Source organism: Drosophila bipectinata, chromosome 2R, assembly GCF_030179905.1.
Source record: "Drosophila bipectinata strain 14024-0381.07 chromosome 2R, DbipHiC1v2, whole genome shotgun sequence".
In the NCBI taxonomy this organism is placed as follows: Eukaryota; Metazoa; Arthropoda; class Insecta; order Diptera; family Drosophilidae; genus Drosophila; species Drosophila bipectinata.
In genome coordinates this window covers 23,664,822-23,684,926 of record NC_091737.1, presented here as the reverse complement: position 1 = coordinate 23,684,926, position 20,105 = coordinate 23,664,822, and the positions used below count along the sequence as shown (strand labels likewise).

At 44.5% G+C, this 20,105-nt stretch overlaps 1 protein-coding gene and 1 long non-coding RNA gene across 2 annotated transcripts in view; one reads left to right on the top strand and one right to left on the bottom strand.

The window, feature by feature from the left end:
* The window catches only part of dpr1 (defective proboscis extension response 1), a 45,628-nt gene that overhangs the window by 7,036 nt on the left and 18,487 nt on the right, over positions 1-20,105 (top strand). Inside the window, exon 2 of the mRNA XM_017238402.2 lies at positions 19,595-19,761. Within this exon, the coding sequence (XP_017093891.2) occupies positions 19,595-19,761 (167 nt within the window). The remainder of the gene's footprint in view (positions 1-19,594; positions 19,762-20,105) is intronic.
* Positions 11,603-12,261, bottom strand: LOC138926113 (uncharacterized). Its single transcript, XR_011442475.1, has 2 exons — positions 12,012-12,261; positions 11,603-11,950 (listed from the first exon to the last, which is right to left on the bottom strand). It is a non-coding gene; the product is annotated as an uncharacterized lncRNA (long non-coding RNA).

The window sequence follows — 20,105 nt, the reverse complement described above, 5'->3', positions numbered from 1 at the left end:
AACGAATGCCGAAAACTAGGCAAAGGTCGTTTGCGACTCACGACTCCCTCCGAGTCCTGCCTCACTTGGATTTCAGTTGTAAATGTGCTAGGATGAGGTTGAAGCAGAATGCTTGCGTCTAGCCTGGGTAATTACAGCTGATTGAAGGAAAAAGTTTCTAGGCCTTCGAGGCTGCTAGCTCGATGACCCCGAAAATGCGGTCAATTCGTTTGCCAGCCCATAAACATTTGAATTTCATTTCATATTTCAGCTCGACTATGGCCCCCCTTTCTCATTGACATTCATGGCTCGGCCGGCAATCTATTGAACTTTTTACGCCTGCTCGCAAAGTATCCTTTTATGTGGCTCGTTGCCGCCAGGTCTGGGGCCTCTGACCATTTTGTTGGCTGCTGTTTTGGGCCATCGGCCTGCCTGGTCGCTGTAATTAAGCCGCCCCAATGGCTGATCAAAACAGCATCGCAGCCAGACATGGCCGCCCCCGCCGGAAACGCGACATTGTGCGCGACCATGGCTAAATGTTTGTTTTCGCGCCAACTCCCATAACGCCTTCTACTTTTTTTGTGTTTTGTCGCACCCGAGAATATTAAGCTGGAATACGCGGCAGTTTGGTGGCTTTGTTATCTGAGAGTGCTGTTCTCTGACGGCTCTTTGAATGATCCCCTAGAAAAATGAATTAACAGAGGCATTAAAAAAGGGAGGCCAAATTAACAAAAACACCTTTTTTTGTAAATGTATCTATATGGCTTTGAAACGTGAGTGAGAAATGATGTGATACAGGCTTAGAGCTATGTAGTATTATAAAAGTAAATTAAAGCCACTTCTTTAAAGGGTATGCAAACATCCAACCTTAAAGTATATTATTTTTCCTCTTGGTTATTAAGAGGCGTTTTCATCTGGCGGCATCTGTAAATTATTCGAACAAATATTGGCATCGGTCCTGACTCAGGGAAACCTTGTGCAAATATGAAATGCTCCTGCTGCTGTTGCTGCCTCCTGACTTTTAATATTAATTGTACAAACAGCTAATGACCGACTGCTGGGCCTTCCAGCAGAGGCTGTTCTGTTTGCAGGACTCGTCCTTTCCGGTCCTCAATTCGGTTTCAATTTGCTGCCACGCATTTCTCGTTTTCACAATAAATTACGGCATTAAATAAAGTTTGTCAAAAGGAAAACCTACTACTAAGGGAAAACGCTTCTTTGTCCGCAAGGAGCTGCCCCGCCGTCCGTCGCTGGCCTCCCATCTGGTCTCAATCTGATTATCCCCTGGGCTCGATGGGCGTGTGTGTCCGTGTGGCCTGAAAAATTGCACAATTCTCAAATACACAGGACACACACTTACAAATTGGGGCACATATGTTAAATTTCACAGGGATAGGGCCGGAGGATGGCGGATGTCCCTGGACCGGGCTACGTGCGGACATTAGATGACTCTCCCAGGGCGGCAGGACACTGTCCAATCCTCGGGCGATTCCGATGTCCCACAGCCACAGCCGAGGACTGTGCGTAGGATGGATTTGATAATTTGCTGGCCGGGTCATAAGCAAAGCTTAGCTAAAAGCCGAGAGAATGGCCCAGCCTATGATGTACAACAAGTTCAGTTCTGTAATGTCCTGTAGTGTCCTGCGTGTGCGCCATCCCGGTTGGCAGGCTGGCAGCCCGAACTTTGAGCGACAATCTAAAATATTTGAGTGGCAGGATGAGCGCAGGCTCTTCCCCTTTTTGCTAAATGATTGTTCCTGTCCATGTAGCACTTAAGCCACATCCCATTATCGGGCCGAGAATTGTCTACACGTGTACTGGCCCAAAGGATGTGGGATGTACGGGGTTCATCCTATGGGAAAAAAGTTTAATTATAATTTTGGTAAGTTTTGGAATGTTTGATTAAGGCTGGCAGGAGTTCTCAGAAGTCGTCCCAACACATGCACCAGAAGCCGAAGCTGCTGGAAAATTTCTCAAATCTGAGGAAGTATTTAACACCGCATGACTTGATGCTGCACAACATGGCGTATGCGTAATGTCACATGCACATTGAAGTAGAATATGAAACCATCTTCAATTCCTGTTATTACCCAGCTGCTGAGTTGGAATCCTGGCTGAGTCCTGGCAAGCAATGTACGGCTCACAATAGCTACTGAGGAGAAAAGCTCGAAGAAATGACAGGGAGCCAGGACAGGACATTTCTTTGCTGTATGTGGGTATGTGGTGAGCGTGTGTGTGTGCAGTTATTAATTTTGTTGCAACAACTACGGGCAGGACAGCTTGGAGACAGACTTTGCCTGAAATTCCAGTTTCATATCCCGGCCAGATATGCCTTTCCTTGAACACTTTTTGCTGCTGCTCCTGCTTCTGCTACTGCTGCTGCCTTGGTTGCAATTATTTTTAATTATTTCTGTTGGCAACCACAAGCCGACTGCAGGTGCAGCTTCTGGTTTGTTTGCACGGAAAAAAATACGATTCGAATTACCATTTATTTGCCTGCTAACAATGGCAAACATTTGGCCAAAAATAAATATAGTTTTAACAATTCTAAAATCAAACATTTCATGCAAATAAAATCTGAAATGGAATTTCAATTGGAAGTAGATTTTGTGGAATTTATTCGAGGGCATGGAATTGAGAAATAAGAATTATATTACAAATTCCAAATACAGGGCATTTATTTTCTGACTGACTGCGTCTTTTTTTTTATTTTTTTTCGCTGTGCAACATCGTGTTGCAACTGCTCTGATGTATGCTAGGAAAGTTGTCAGGCAGTTAATAAGCTCACTCTTTTGTGGCAACATCCACCGTTGCCGTTGCTGTTGCAGCCGAGAGGCAATTTGCAGTTGGCTTAACATGCCTCGATGGCTGTTAGTTTTATGTTCTTCTGACTTGCAACAGAGGCAGGCCTTAAAGTTGATTTGTGTGCGGCTTGTGGCAAAAGTTCCTAAGCAAATGTTGACAGTTTCGCGCTGGTGTCGGACTTTCATTTCTCATTCCCGTTGTCCTTGCCCCTTGGGCGACAGCCACTGCTCACTCCTAACCCATGGGTGGATCATTTAATAACCTTGCCAGATAAAAATCCAATATGGGACCGCAGGCCAATCCCACTTTGGCTTTTAGCTGCCACGAAAGTCGCTTAATGTGCGGGCAGGGAGTCGAGTTGGGAAGTCTGTTGACAGCTTTTGCGCAAAAAGTTTTGCATACTTTTTGGCGCATTATATATTAATGATACATTTGCCAACTGTCTGAGGGTGTCCTGGGTGAAAGGTGGAGGAGGGCAGAGCATGTGGCAAGCACAAAAAACTGAGGAGGGTCTTTCGTCGACTCATTTCGGAGTCCCTGCATCAGTCAGTCAGTGGCACATTTTATAATCCACAATGATTGATATCACACTCAGTGTGTGTTTCAGTGTAGGCCTGTAGAGCTGTTGAGCTGTAGGGCTGTAGGGCTGTAGGGATGTCTATGAGGATTGAGGATGGTCGCATTATGTGCACTCACTTGGCGGAAGCTGCGAGACAAACGAGAAAACAAAGAGCCAGCGCCTAAAAGCCAGCAACACGAAAAATATCGCCACAGTTAAAAATGTCACAGTAAATTCATATTCATTCATTATGTTAAAATCCCCCACGGGACAAACACAAAAGGTCCATGGAAAGTGCACAAAAACAGTACGTGAAAGAGATGGGGCGATTGTCAGAGAAAGAGAAAGGGGATACCCACACACACACACACTCACTCACAGGAGCACAACACACATAGAATGTGTGTATGAGCGACAAAAGTGTTGAGCCCGAGTCGGAAGACTGCGAGTGTCGCATTCATTTTCATTAACCCGTTTTTAGGCCTGGCCCAGTACCCACCCCACACCCCGCGGGTCCTCATTCCCTCCATAAGCCCTACAAATTCTAGAAGCCCCTTCCACCCCAGCAGCTGATGTATCACTCGCTTAAATCTCCAGCATTCCTGCCAGAATTTTGTTGCTACTTTTGTCAGGCAGATACATATTCATGTAAATGCGGATACATGGCAAGAAACAGGGATCGTTAATAACTGTTTATCCTATTTAAAAGGACTTTGCCTGAGAGAACTGGAAAATAATACCAAGTGAGGAAAACTTTAAAAAGCCTATGAAATATTACCTACGATAGTCGGCAATGATTTTCAATTTGGAGGCTCTTATTTATATTCACATTTTTCCAGTCATGAGGATGCGGATTGCGAGATGAATTTATACATTTTAATTAAAGTCAATTTTTCATAATTAAAAATTATAAAAAGATGGTCATTAAATCTGCAGCTTCCACATCTGAATAAAATGAATGAATAACTTCATTAAAGAATATAATGAATCTATACTCCTTTTGTTTCAACTTTGAAAGGTTAACCCCCTAAAAGGACTCTCTTTAGTTCAATAATTATGTAAAGAACTCAGGCCTAGTTTCCAAGCCTGGGCATGAGTGCCATGTGTGTGACACATATTCATCAATTGAATATCCAAATAGGGAGCGAATCGATGGGCTAGACATCGATTTATTGATCAGAGCTCGTATCCCTAAGCTCCTTCGGCGTGGTGTCTATTAAAGAAACTTTAAATTGCTTTCCCCGAAGGCTCCTGGCAGAAATAATTGAAACGCAGTGAAGCAGCGAAACGTCTATTTGTGTGAATGTTTACCAGGCTTAATCATCTGTCAGCCGTGTTTGTATCGGTGTGTGTACTTATAGCTTAGGCACACACGTAATTGCTAAGCAGATACCCAAAGATCCGGCCAAACAGGCCGAGGCTATAACAGAGGGGAGAGGCAGCGGCGAAAGTCGCATCTGCCATTAACCAATCAAGCGCAAATTTGCCAAAGCACTCGGGCATTGAGAGTCTTATTGAGCAGTGTGCGGATGTCAGGTGGTTGCCATTAATTAAATCGCTCAGATAGAAAATTAAAGCAACAGATGGAAGCTGCCCCAAGTCCTTGGTTGTTGGTCCTTGGTCCTGGGCCAGATGCCTTCTAACGATTCACCAGAAAGTATTCATGTATATGCAGCTAATTAACATTTTATACTGCAAATACGATGAAACAAATGAATCTCTGTTGAATCTCGAGGCCCTTGGAAGACGATGGGGCGTATACGTGATGTGGTGGCCGCAGCCTCCCACTGTCAGCGTAAATATTTAATATGCTAATAAACAACCATATGGCATTTCATTAAATACATTATCATAAAAAAATTCCACACGCACTCTCATAATTTCATTAGCACTTCGGGGGGGAGTGAGCCGACTTGGGGGCCGCTTGAGAAATTCTGTTTAAAACCCGAAGATGCGAAGGGAAAGCTGTGCAAACAGACGATGGGAGAAGAAAGTGAAAGCGGGACCAGTTCTGAGTTCCGAGAAGGCAAAAAGGAAACCCTCTTAGCCACATCAGAGGCGTGTTGGAATTTAATTCTACTTAATGTTCTTGAATAAGAATGATTGCGCGCGTGGCGGACGGAGATTCGAGAGATTGGAAATTCGAATATGGTGGGGATATTTCGTTATGGGTTAGTCCTCGGATTGAATTAGCATAGATTGCTCATTCCGCTGACCCAACTGCGATTGCTTCTTCTAAGGAAGTCCACGGGACACAACTAGTCCACTCAAAAGGAGTAAAAATATGCAAATAATAGCCGAGGAATGGGGGAAAACAGGATAATGGAAGACTGGAGCTGGGAAAACCAACAGTGGCGGCAAAAGAAAAGCCTCTCAGCGGCGGCTTTAAACAGCATTTACAAATAATTTCCAAAGGATGAGACACTCCAACACACACACACACAAGCACACCAGCCCAGCACAGTAAGAACTCGAGCAGGAAGCAAAAGGACGATCCGCTTTACACATCCTACACTTGTAATCATTTTTTTTATAACTCGCCTTTCCGCGCACCCGGCTTGGGCCAAAAAGGATTTATTCTCGTGCTTAACTTGGCTTAGCTGACGGTTTTAAATGTAATTAGTATGCATGTTTGCATTTCGTTAGCGCTCCCAACCGCTCCCGACGACTGTGAACTTTTCATTATAAATCACGCTTGCACAGCCACGCTTGCCAGCCACGACCGCCGAGCAGGAGGCTCAGAAGGCGTATCCTGGCGAGCATAATGATTGCCAAAAAATGTATTTAAATAAATTTTAATTAAAGCCGGTACGCAATATAAAATAAATAAATAAAAAACGTAAGCGAAAGTGAAACTGATTCCCAGGTCCTTGGCCAGAAATGCCAGCAAATTGCTTAAGGGGCTGCCTTTTAAGAGGAGGCCGCTATAAGGACGTGAGGGCATGGCAGTGGCAGTGGCTTGCCGTGGAACAGTGGTTGCCGCTGTTGTTCTACTTACTTTGACTGATGAAGATTTATGCGGCAAAGTCGAGGTTATTGCTGTGGTTGCCAAGGTGCACAGACCTCAGACTGACGACCGGCGCGGCGACGAGACACCCAGGATGTGGCAATTTGTTTCGAGTGCGTCTCCTCCTAGCATCCTCGTATCATTGGCAACCAGGTGAGAGGTGCGTCGAGGCAGTAGTCCTCTGCCCAAGGCCGAGAGCAAAGCTGTCAGCCACTTACTGCCAACAAACCGCGACAGTGACAAATTCAAAATAATTTCATTTTCTCTTTATTTGCACTCGATTATTCATGGCTCCGGCCGAAAGTGGCGTTTAATTAAATTTGACAACATCCACAAATATCCATTTGCCAGTTATGAGTCCTGTGACTTCTCACATGTTTATATGCTTCAGTTAAAGTCCTTGAGGGAATAAACTCTTAGATGGTAATTATTGGCTTTTAAGCTACTTGAGGAAGACAAGTCAAAATATTGATTTTAATAACTTATGCCTAATAACCAGAATGCGTTATGAAGTCTTGAATTTAAAGTTAAATCCTTTAAAACCAAAAATGTATAAATACAAGCCTGTTCCACTGTTTAGCTCACTTTTGAGCCCATTGTTGTGTAATCCGATGCGAAAAGCGAATAAACATAGGTCAGAAAAAGTGTTGGCCAAGCAATTTGCCATTTGGCATCGGCTTTCCACCCTTTTTCACAGGCTTTCCACAGGGTTTCCTTTTCCCGATTTTTGCTTGCCGGCTGCAATTTGCAATTTGTTTGTTCGCCCGTTTGGGTGTACAGCTCTCACCTCTCTGGGGCCCCGTCCTAATGAATCTGGATTATTAATGTGCTCTCGTATTTCTTCACTTGATTATACATGTAATTTGCGCGAGGTCTTGCCTTGTCCATTTCGGTCCTTTTTGGTCCGGGCTCCTTTGCTTTCTGTTTGCTGATGTTTTCCTTTTCGGTTTACATTTCATGATTCCTGCCATTGTCAGTATCCTTGGCCTTCTCGGTATCCTGTCCAGCCACTGTCCAGTCCCGGCCAGTCCTATCTTATCCTGTGTGCCGAAATGTAAACAAAAACTGGCCACCAGAAACAAAGTGGACACCGACAGCAGCTTATAAATTAGTGACTGACTCAATTAATGAATGGGCCAGAATTAATGGAACTTCTGCTCCGGATGGCCGCAAAAAATATATATTATATAAGACAGAAATTGCTTAAAGGTGTCCTCTCCAGTAATTGCCTGACGGCGAGGGAAAAATTCATTTGCTGGGAAATTAAATTCATCAAAATTTAAATCACTTCTCGCCTAGCCTGCGGTACAAGTTGTTGCACTATTCAGAGAAAAAAAAAATAAAAGGAAAATACTTAATCATTTAAATTGCATCAAGAGCCAGCCAGCCAGGCAATCCAAATGTATTTAGCCGCAGAAAGTATGCCACAGTGAATTCCGTCCGTTGGCCATAAAAAACAGTGCAATTCAAATGGCTCCGAGCAAAATGGCCGAAAGGAGCAAGAAGCCAAGACCGAGCCAGGAAAGGAGAGTAGCCGAGATAAGTAAATCATGCAACAAGAGGAAGCTGGGAGGACTAAGTCCTGCCAAGGAGAGGCAAAAGGATAAGGGGGGAAAAATGTATAAAAATAAGTTTTGTATTAATCATAGAAATAGCCGGCAACAATGTGCCTCCTAATGGCGGAAATTTTATGGCAGCACTTTCTCCCTCCACTCCCGAAAGTATGCAACATTTTAAATGCGAAATCTAGCGAAAGAGATAGAGATAGCAAAAGGGAAAGAGATGGCTGGATGTTTAGGTGTTTAACTGCATTGCACTGCGGGCTAAAAATTTTATTACGTTTTATGCTCAAAAAGCCAAGTAATTAGTTTGGATATTCGACCCTGTGGGTAGTTGTTGCCCGTGTTTCCTGGGCACTCCTGAGGCTTCGCCAGGACCTTTCGCCAGGGTGTCCGTTTTATGCTCCGGCCAGGCTAATGAATAAGAATGTGTCTGGCGGGGTGTCCAGTGCTGGGCCAGCCTGAGCTCTGTGAAGGCGATAAACGTTTGCTGTGATTATTTGATTGGAAAGCCATAAAACCCCAGGCAAGACAAGGCAGTAGCCGCATATCCTTTGCTCGGATGCGAACAACATATATTACAAGACCAAACACACACTGACACGTGGGTCATCACTGGACTTTAATGGTCACTTTTATGGATACGCACTGCAATGCGAAATGCCTGTCATTGATCGCCCTTTTCGTCAGTCATTAAAATGTTTATGTCCCTGACCAGCACATCACAGACACAGACAGGGCTGGTGGTCTGTGTGCGTATTTTTGTGGCCTAATTGAAGAACTCTTGAGCCAGAAAGACGTACGTCGGTTCGGGATCGGAATCGGTTCGCTGGCCTTAATTAGGTTGTAAAACTTTAATTACGCCTCGGCGCAATCAGCGCAAATCATTTGGAATTTATGCCTATGGCCCAGCTCCCAGATCTAATTTGAATGGTCATGGATACGGACCATGGAGTGACAATCATCTGTCCCTGTCGGCGCATTAATGAAATATTCACTTGCTGCTGGATGAGGAAGGGGCATTCATGGTCGGTCAGTCCCCGGAGTGAGTGATGGGCAGTGCTTAAAGTTGCCAAATGTTGCCGAAAGGATCTGGCAGGGCGTAAAATCGATTTCGTGAAATATTAGACGGCACACATTAACGTGGCAGACTCACGGGCTCATGTGGAAAGTAGTCAGACGAAAAAAGCCGTGGGCATAAATTGGATGCTGGATATAGACACTCCCACAGACACACATACTCCCACTGCCACTGCGCAGCTCATCAAAATGCAAAACAAAATACGCACAAGTAATACCCATCCACATCGAGTTATTTATTCTCCAATATTGCCACAAGATGTTTCAGTCGAGCATCATTTACTTTAATTGTATGCTGAATAAGTTTGATGGAATCAGTAAACTTGGCCCATCAAACTTATCCCGACGCGCCAGGCCTCTTGCCAAACTGTGATGTAAAATATTCTCTGGCATTTTCCAATTTTCAGCCTCGCTTTCATGTGGTTGTTGGCTGCCTGCTGTTGGCAGTTACACATACTCTGTCAAGTGCTGGCAACCGCAAAACGTTTTCGCCATACATATAATTAAGCAAACTATTCAAATATGACGCATACGCCATGTGGTTGCGCATCAATTAGCGCCACCAACTGCAGTTCCCGTTAAGCATACATAAATCAGACGTTGTCACGGCCGATTCCAGTTACTTGACAACCGGCTCAAACCGACAAACAATAAAATCGGTTGACAACACAAAATTAAATGTACTTATGTCATTATCCTCTTGCCGTTTGTTAGTTTTCTCCTAAATTGGATGCATTCGGCTTTAATCCCCGGCGTGCTGCACCCAATTACTTGCCTCAAGGCTAATTGGCTTCTCTCGAAACAACAGATAGAAAGCCAAAAGTGGATTTTGCTAGCCATTCTTGCGGCTTCCAGAAGCGCACTGCTGGCCACTGCGAAATTATATTGATTAACTGGTAATTACCACTCATTGATGAACAAAGCCAGACAATTTATTAATTATGGAAGCTGTTGAATATCCAATCGATAAAGTTTTAAATCTTAATGGCTGATGGCACAACAGCTGCTGCTAGAAAGTTGTGTTTTGCCAAAAGGAACAGGACACTCCAGGACTCTGTAAGTAGAAAATCAGGTTGCCTGGCTGGGAGCAGCCCGGGGATTAAATGAGCCTTAGGCCCTCGGTGCTCGGATGGTGTTCCCGTGCAAGAGTTCAATTAGTGGCCCAAACAAATGAGTTGCACTTGCCCCCTTCGAGCCATCTAGGCGCCTCAATGTGGTAGTTGCTGTTGTGGTTTTCGGTTTACGCAATAGGCCGTACATAAGTTAACATGAAAAGGAAGCCCGGGCTTACAGGGCGGCTGAGTGCTAATTTCCAACTCCCGTGGCATATTAGAGGCAGTTGCCTTTGTTGCCACTGCCACTGCCACTTTCGGCTGCCTGGGAAATGATGTGGAAAATTATGCGGAGCATGCCTCATGCAAATTATGATTGTGTTGATTATGACGCATTAAAGCTAAACGAAGCAAAGACGCTATTTTGCAGCCTGCCATCTGAAATTAGCATACAGATTCCCATTGGCGACACGTAGCCATATTTGAAGACTTAAAGTTTTTGTGTTTTCTTTGTCATTTAGCTGACTGACTGGCTTCCTTGTTGGCTGGATGGCTGGCTGGCTGGCTGGATGGCTGGCTTTTTGGTGTTGATGTCGCAGGCCAGGCATAAAATTACAAAGGCCTCCTGAAATGGCATACTTTGGGGCGCTTTATGAGTGCTAACAAGCCCATAGACCTGACTATTCCATATCCCTACTCCCCCACCACACCTCCAGACGGACCAACCGACCCACACCAAAGTGAAGACATTAGCAGTGAGCCGGGCAAAGTAACCCAAAAATGAAGTAGAGTCCCCAACACAAAGGAATTTGGTAGCTGAGGCACTGAAATGAAAGCCAAGAGAGAAACCAATGACACTGAAATTGAATACAACTATTTATTAATTATATATTTTATTATTTGAAGGTTACTTTTAAAAGAAAGCTTGAGGGAAAGATTAGATACCTCTCTGAAGCAAAATCTAGTCTACATCTTTATAAGTCTTCTCCTTAAATAAAAACCAATATTTTCCCTCAGTGAAGAGCACTTTTCCGCCACTGTTTGGACCCTGGAAAAAATGCCGTCATTTGCATGCATTGTCAGGCGCAGGTTTTGGGTGGTGGTGATGGCATTTCTCTCACACAACCAAAAAAAAAGGTCAACTTGGGTCCCCAAATTGGCACAATAGTTGCGTAGGTGTTGAATTTGTGACCGGACTATGAATAAGCTCCATTCGTTCTCCAGCCCTCGACCCATGGAGGTTGACAGTTTTCCTGTATTTTTTCCTGCTTGGCTTTTCCTCTCGCAAACATATTTATTTGCACACTTTCATTCGTTCGAGTCGTTATGCGTTCATTGTATACTGTATAGTATAGTGAGTGACCCAGCAGCAGCCGGAAAAAAAAAACAAGAAAAAGCAGCCGTGTTTCCAGCAACAATGATACTCAATGCAAATTGAATAGAAGACAGGACGAGGGATGAGGACGTGGGATGAGGTCTAAGACCTGGACCCTTCGGACGTGGCGGGATGAACTGTGTCCCAACTTGTTGACTTTTAAGCCCAATAGAGTCGGCCATTAACTTGAGAGTTTTGTAAGCAGATATATTTACTTGGCCGAGGCCTTAAAGTGCCAGCTCATTGTGGTGGCAGAATTTAAGAGTTTTCCCTCAGAGTCCTTCAGACTCTGGCCGTGACGAGGCAGTCGGTATTGAAATCCATTTCAGGGAAACTCGTCCATTTCTTAGCCATTAAAATCACACGAATATGCAAAGTAGTAACAGCTGTAGCTGAAGAACAAATCAATTTGCATTTCACAGATTTTCATGGAAGGCTTATCTTCATCATGTTCTTCCATGGAACTCGCAAATATCATTTTCCTTGAATTTTTTTTTACGATGGTAGATTGTTGTTTTATTGTTCGTTACTGGGCTACAAAAAATGTATAAATTTTCCTGGAAATGTTATATCCAATCTGTCTTTAAAAATTCACCTTTGCATTCAGAGTTCCATGGAATTCTGTCACTAATTGCTTTAGCTCCCCGTCGGACTTAACGTTGGGCTATATAATTATATTGCTCGGCGATTGTGCCTATGTCAACCATTAACTGTAAAATTATGGCTGTCATTTACAAGCACTTTCCGCATTTTCCAGCATTTCCCACCACCACCACCACCGCGACGCCAATTTTTCCTTAATCCAGGTTTCGCCTTGGAAATTTATTTTCCTTTTCGTCCTGGTCTGGCCGCCAAGGCTGTACGAAAAAAAATTTCAATAAATGCTTGCGCCATTCATTACAATTTATTTTCGGGATTTTGTTAATATTCTTGTAAGCGAAATTATCGCGAAAGTGGGTCGATCCAGGAGGAGGAGCCTGGTCTGGCGGCTTTCGCCTTATCGTGTCAACTGTCAGACATTCCGCATGTGAAAGTACATGCCACACAATACTTACATGCCACCCAGTAAGAAAGTCAGCTGGGCGGCCGCAGGAATCCGGCGAGACTTGAGGGGGACTGAGTCCTTTGTGGCACGAAGAGAGGATGTCACTGGCAATGCCGCAGCATGCAACGCTGGCTCGGAGTGCAGTAAATCCGTTTTAAGGCGCATGTAAGTCGAAGGGATAAAAAACGAAATAAAAATTGAGCGACAGACAGAAAGTCAAGGCATTGCGGGTGGGTGGGACTTATCGCCCGGCCAGCACCTCCCCCAAAACTCCCTGCCAGTTGCAGTTGAATATTTTACGCACTGATTAAAGCAAACGAAAGGAAACTTTGCCGGGCTCTGGCATTTGCATTTGCGCTCGTCCCCCTTTCTTTGCGAATGCATATTAAATGAGATTTTCGCCGGAGCTTTCTTTTGCCGATGCAGCATTTCGTTGTAAGTTGTGTACTTTGTCGGCGAAAACTTTTGCAGTGTTAATGTGCTTAAGTTTGGGCGGCAAGGGCTTCATAAACACCGCGGGCTAATGAGCACTCCCACGCGACTCCCACGCGTCTCCCAGTATGAGTTCGTCTAGAGTCTAGACTGGGCTTAGTGGGTGCGGGCCTCAATGTAAGCCTCAATCCCTCGGCCCAAATAAAAATGCCATAAAAATCACTCATACGCAGCGTTGAGCCGCTCGCTTCTCGCCAAAGTAACCTAATTTGATGCGAGAGCCTTACTGGCGACAACAACAAGGACCACGACCTACGTCAGATGTCCTGGCAGTGGGCAAGGAATCTATGACTGCTCGCTCTTATCGACCAAGCAAAAACGGCTAATAAAATGCTTTAAATTATGACAGGACATTGCCACGAAAGAAAGGAACTAAAGAGATACCAGCAGTGGTGTTGTATTTCATTCTAGGAGAATTTTTTCAGAGCAAGTTGGTTTGAATTCTGAATAGTCCTGCCAAGACAAAATACCACATTCCTTAAACAAAACATTATAAACTTAATTAGAGAAAGAAGTTATAAGAAAATGTACAACCACAAGCAAGAAAACTAGCTGAAACTAGCTCTAGTGACCCCGTTTTGGAGAGAAAAAGGCTTCGCACACAGCACTCGTCACCACACTCGCAGTGGTATTGACCAAATGGCAATGGCCCAGGGGCCAGAGTTCTTAGCTGGCGGCATTTTGTTAAATTAAATCAGAGCGGCTAGCAAAAAGTCCCCCCCAAATGAGGCACATAATCATGAAAAAGTCAGTAATGGAAATACCAACAGAAACGGCATCGGCAACGGCAGGCGGAGATAACCATAAAAGCGTCGCCCGAAAGTCTGCAATAGTTCTTGTGTGTGTTTTGTTTTCTGTTTTCCGTACTAGTCGTAGTCGTAGTCCTGGCCGCCCAGTCTTAACTTTTGGCCCAGCCTGGCTCACACAGATACGAAAATGGGGCTAGCCAGTGTGAGTGTCCCGCATTGTATTCTCGATTTCCTAGGTTTCAGCTCTTTTTTTGGCCCAGGGAAAGTTCAATGCCTGCATACAATACCGTTTAGTATTGGCCCTCGACGACGACGATGAGCCACCTAGCGCCCCATCACTTGCACCACTGAGTGGGTTCGAGTGGGTCACAAGTTGTGAATGTCATTTTTGCATTTCTGCTTTGAAGTCAACCGGAAAATTTTCAAGGCAAACTCGCACTTGGGCCAACTTAAAGGGCATCGAAAACCAAAGGAAAAGGGGGGTAGAATGAAAGTTTGCCAAGATAGAAATCAATGCCAGGACTTGTTTATTGTTCCGACAGAACAGTTTGTTCAGCTCACTGGATTTCCCCCATTGCTCAACTCGAAATACCAAAAAACTATGTCATTGCCGGGTTATCTTTAAGTGGTTGCCCTGCTCCCACCCACAGACTATGTCTCTGGCGTGGTATTGCCACCACTCGCTGCTGATTGCTTTGAGTTCAATCTGCCGATTCAATCAGCACGCAATTAGCTCCAATGTAACCAAACCTGTGTGAGGCTCCATGCATGTGTTGGATACTGCCTGTGTGTGGGTGTCGGCATATCAGCGGCTAATTAATCATCACGACAACTGAACGACTGGGTCTACAAGTTATGGTGGCTCAAACTCGAGAACAAATAGGTCACTTCATGATATATCTATGACCTTCAAGCTAGATGGCTTCAACTTTACAAATATTTGGATGTCCTTTATTAATAAGCCTAAACATGCCTATTTTTGTAGCATCGTTAAATGGTGTTATATTGCGAGGCCAGTCTCGTTACTCATACGCCATGTTGTTCAATTATGGCCTGAATTTCATACTCCGCCCTTGCTCCCTGCCTCATTGGCATTCGCAAGCATAATTTATGGGTTGGCAAAGCGTCTAGGCCATAAATTAATTGTCGCGCCTAAGTGCGCACACTGTCGTCTGAGTACTCGGATCGACAGAATGGAAGCAAACTAATAGAAAATTGCCAGCACAGGACTGGCACGCTGGTCCTGCTCCACTGGTTCCTCTGGCTCCTTTCTTGCTTTTCGTTCCAATGCAGAAGTGGGCAAAAGTGAAATATGGCTGGGGGCTAAATGGCTGCGTTTGCCAGCGAGTGGCCTGCAATATGCCAATGATAATTGCCCGAACATTACACATACGCCGTGTGGTCAGGCTTTACGGTTTTATCTTCGCCATTAAGTGTAATCAATTTTGCGAAAGGCAAGGACTCGGCAAGGCGATGCAAAAAATATTCATTCTTTGTCGGTTAACCAATGTAGGATTGCATTTACAAACAATAAAGCAACTGAAATTGTTTTTACAATTGCCTTCAGTCCGTCACCGTCGTTTCAATTACAATTGCAATGCAATTGCGGAAACGGAAATGGAAGGGAACAGCGTCAAATCGATTTCGATCATAAAGTGTGTAAATGTGGAATGTGGAGTGGAGAGTGTAGTGTGTGTGTGGAGCATGTAAACAGCTCGAAAGGGAGATTCCCTGCTCCGATTAATGTCTATATTAAAGTGAAGCCCACTTGGTAGCTACAAGCGAGGGAAACAAACTTGCTGAGCTCAGCTGGAGTGCCATGTGTATGTGGAGTCTGCCACCGCCAGCAGTTGTGGTCCTGCAGATTGTGCGTCTGTTTGTGTGTGTGAGTTGTCAACAGGAGCTCGAGGGTGCAGCACAAGGATACGGTGCCCGCAAGTAGAAACGGATACAGACACACATCTGGGTCGTAAGCATCTCTCCACTCATTTCTCACCTTCAATTGTGCTGATGCGGTGCCTTAAACCGATTTCGTATAATTTCTGAGTTTTATTTCTCATTTTTTTGGTGGAATACTTTTCGAGTGATCTCGAATCTCAACACTCGGCACATCCATCACATGTAGCAGCGTTCAGCAAGCGTTTATCTGATTTCGTTAGGGATTTTTTTAAAACACATTTTTTTTTTCGGAGGAGGATGTGCCGAGGGAGGCAGGATGCTTGTTCTGCATGACATGTGAAACGCATGCAAATGCGAACGGGCGGTTTTCAAATGAGGCACGCAGACGGTTCTGCGTTTTTTTTTTGTGACTTTCGGCTTTCAGCTTTCGGCAGATAGAGCGGTTCATCTTTGCAACATTTTCATGGGATTTAACGCTCATTGAAATGCGACATCGTTTGGCATTGTCTAACCAAGGATCCCAAGAGTCACAGTGTTCAGCCAGAGAACAGAGCCACATATGATTGCCTAATATGTCGTTGCTCCAACTTGGCCGGCTCCTCATTGTGAGTCATGGCCGCCGCCTGCTTTTATAGTTTGGCCCGATTTGTATGCGTATTTGTATTTAAGCATTCATATGGCCACATTAGCCGGGACGAGAAGCGAAAGAAAAATAATCATAAATTCCAAATGCGGCACTTATAATGCCAACTGAGTGATGAAATGGCTGAGTGTAGAAAAGCAGACACAGTCACCCATAAAAATGGCGACACACGACAAAAAAAAGGAAATTCCAGAGAAGCTCTCTGGGCCTTGGGTGCTCTGGAACTTTATTTATAACGAAAAAATAAGCTAAAAAGCACGTCTGTGGCCTGTAAGCCAAAATATTCTCAGGCAGTTTGTTGCTCTGACTTCGTTCCGGCTCCTGATTAGACGCTCAATATTTTTCTGGCAAATTTTCATTTTGATTTAATTTGCTCGAGCAAATAGAGCACACAAAGTGGAAAGAGCAATTTGCTGTGCAAATATTTATATGCACCGCCTGCCACTCCGCGGAGCTCGCCCCACTGCCTGACACCGGAACGGAAACACTTTGCAGCATAATCGATAGTTCAGCATATTTCGAGGAGCTCCAGCTGAGGGAGCTGAGGCAGTCTCCCTCCCTGGGAAGCCCCGAAAGTCTAGACTCCAGACGGTTGTGGGCCAAGTTAAGAGCTCCGAAGGAGCCCCGTCGAGTGCATCGTCTGCCACTCAAAGCTTCAATGCCTCGATGTCAATGTAACCGGAGCTTAAGTGCTGGGGATCACGGCCAATCTAAGGAGGAGTCCTTTCTCGACAGGACAACGCATTGTTTTCTCTGTCACTAGGTATTTAACTCGCTTTGTGTTTCACGCTCAATAGCGGCCTTTCCTTAATCGTTTCAGTTTCGATTTTGGCCAATTTCCATTTATGCTTATTTGGCGCAAAGTGCCAGCATAAATATTCATATGTTGCGCTGTCAAACCCCCACAAAACCGCAAACATTTTCCACCACATTTGCTAATTTTCGGGTTGAAAAGTCGGCAAATATTTTTGGTCCTCCGACCGCAACTGGGGAGCGGGTCCTGGGCTTGAGCCCTGCCATGCATCATGTTAATTTGCAGGCGTCGAACGTTTTTGATTAAGCGCACGCTTAAAGCCAAAGCCCAAATCTGACAGCAGCCAGCTGCCGGTGAGCCCTGTAGTTATCGATAGCTGTTACCAAAACCGGCAGGCTGTGGAGGAGGTGGGTGAGGCGGGCTGGCAAACAAACTGCCTAACAACAAATCGGAGGCATCGACAAGTTGGCCCAGGACATGGTGGGATAGCAGGATAGCCCAGCAGCCGCATCGTTAATTTTCACAGCGTGAGCAAATTTTCCATGCATAAACTTAAAATTAGCACAAAGTTTGTAACACACCCAGCCGCACACAGAGTGTGGCCTAAAAATGTTGTGGGGAAAATCTTTCCAGTCCCGGCCATAAATTGCATGTTCGCTGATAAACAATAAATTAAGTTCAGTGTTAGACTCTGTCACTCTCCCTGTGCCGCTGTGCGTTTTCCGCTCGACTCGAATTTTCCGCGCTTTCCACGTCGTTTATGCCCCACGCACGCATACGTGCAACATTTCTAAGCTCATTTTCGTACGCTTTTGATACCCTGTTACCTATATTTCGGTATTCGGAGGGAGAGGGACTATGGTGTCTGGTGTTGTGGTAGGATGGAGGGCATGAAAGGAAAATACATATGGAAAATTCATTTTGGGAAAATTTTCATTAAAATTTCCAGCTTAAGTTCTACAGAAAGTTTCTCTTAGTTTCAAAAATAGCAATATAAATTAAAACAAATTTCAGAAAAGTCATAAAGATTTAATAGTTGAACCGAAATAAAAGTTCAAAGGTATCCAAATCTCGCCAGAACCCCCTGACTCCTCAAGGCCTATTTGCACTTTGAAAGAGCAATGCCACTTCGATTAAAGAATCAAACTTTTCGGAGCCCAAAAGCCCCCACTCTGGCGTTACACATTATTATCTATGGCGATGGCGGAATGTTTTGCATATTGCCCCAAGATGGAAAGCGGCACGTACGCAAATGTTGCGGGTGCGCATTAAATTTAACTTTGTGTTTGAAATTTTTCAAAAAGTAAATCGTAAAATTTGTCATGTTCCACAACGAGCCATCCACCCATCTATCCGCCATCCCACCCACTCGACTTGCGGTGGAGTCGATTCATGTTTTCACGTTGCTACGCATGTGGAAAAGTTTTCGCATGTTTCGCCTGTGAGTGTGTGCGTGTCCTGGCGAAAGTTTTCACTTCTTCTCCATTTTTTTTTTCTGCGCGTGCGGAAACGGAAATGTGCAACAGCAGTTTTCCTCCGGCTGGGTGGCTCTTTGATTCTTGGCTGTCGGTTGGAGTTCAGCCCCAAAACCCAAGCCCAGAGTTCGATAAACTGACGCCAATGGCAGAAGCGAACGAAGAGCTCCATCGCGTATCGTCTCATTCAATTATTCGTATTCCAGTTGGCTGGATGTGATCTGTGCCGATTTGTGCCTGGCTCCTCTTTGATGTGAGAAACTTTCTTCGACTTGTCTTCCTCAGTGTCTCAATGACGAACTTATTTCACCCGTTTCCTGCCCAGGCTCCTTTGGCCATTATCTGACTTCGTTCTGGGTAACTGCAGGACACAACTTTTTCTTCTCGGCTTTGACATGTTTAGTGGGCCAACTTCTACCAAAGTGTGCTGATGACCGGAAAACATTTTTACCATCATAATTAACATCTTTTCTGTTCTGGCCACAAGACAAAAGAGCTCATAATTACTGATATTTATTTACATTCATAATAACCTGTAAAATAGGATAAGAGATCCATTGAAATTGAATTCCAATGGTGTCTTCAAGTGTCTTAAAATGGGGCATGCCTCTGATTAAATAGAGAAGGCCTTTTGGGTGTTTAATGTTGATGTCCCTTCACACCAAAAACCAACCGAATAAAAAAATAAAAAGTCCTCACGCAACGGCAAACAAATATCAAAAAAAATAAAAATGAAAGTATAATTGTTTGTTGAGGATACTTTGTGCCAAACACACACACACACCCTACATCCCTCTCAGTGTTCATTTATTTGTTTTCCTCTTCGTTTTTTGAGCACAATTTTTATGCGAATTTTATTACTTTTCAGTTTCAGTTAGGACTCTGCCAGCCGCCAAAAGTTGTGGCCAGGCAGGACTCTCGCGGAGGGAACTAGGGGGTTTCGGGCATTTTGAATGCTACGCTAAAACCAACAATACGCCGCTACGTATGTGCAAATGAAAATGAAAATAAATTTCCATTTGGCACAAGTTTTTATGCCACACAGCCCTACATCTCACTCACTCTCACTCTCCCCCTCTTACTCCACCCACTCACCCGAATGTCCTTTTTTGTATTTCTAGGCTACACCGCTGCGATTGCCCCGACGCCGCCCACGACAACGACCACCACAATCTCGCCCTCGAATCTGCTGCCCTACTTCGACTTTGATGTGCCGCGCAACTTGACCGTAACCGTTGGCCAGACCGGCTTCCTCCACTGCCGTGTGGAGCGGCTCGGCGATAAGGACGTAAGTAGAAAGTTTACAGAAGCACCACCAATCGGACCCGGTTCGAAGCCGGCAGAGGAAGCAACTCTTCCATAACGAAAAATGCAATGCCCTTTCGGAAATGGCGGCCATTTCCATAAACACTTTCTGACTCGAAGTTAAGATTGGTTTATTGAAGTATTCTGTTTGTTTTTTCAAAATTTTGTAACTCATAAGAACGATAGGAATCTAAATACTGTATATTTCTACCTCTAGCATTCAAACTCCCCTATATATCCTGACTAACCAAACCTAAAAATAGAGTACTTTTAAACTCAATGGCTTAACATATGGAAATGCTGCGAAATAAATGAAAATTCCGCTAG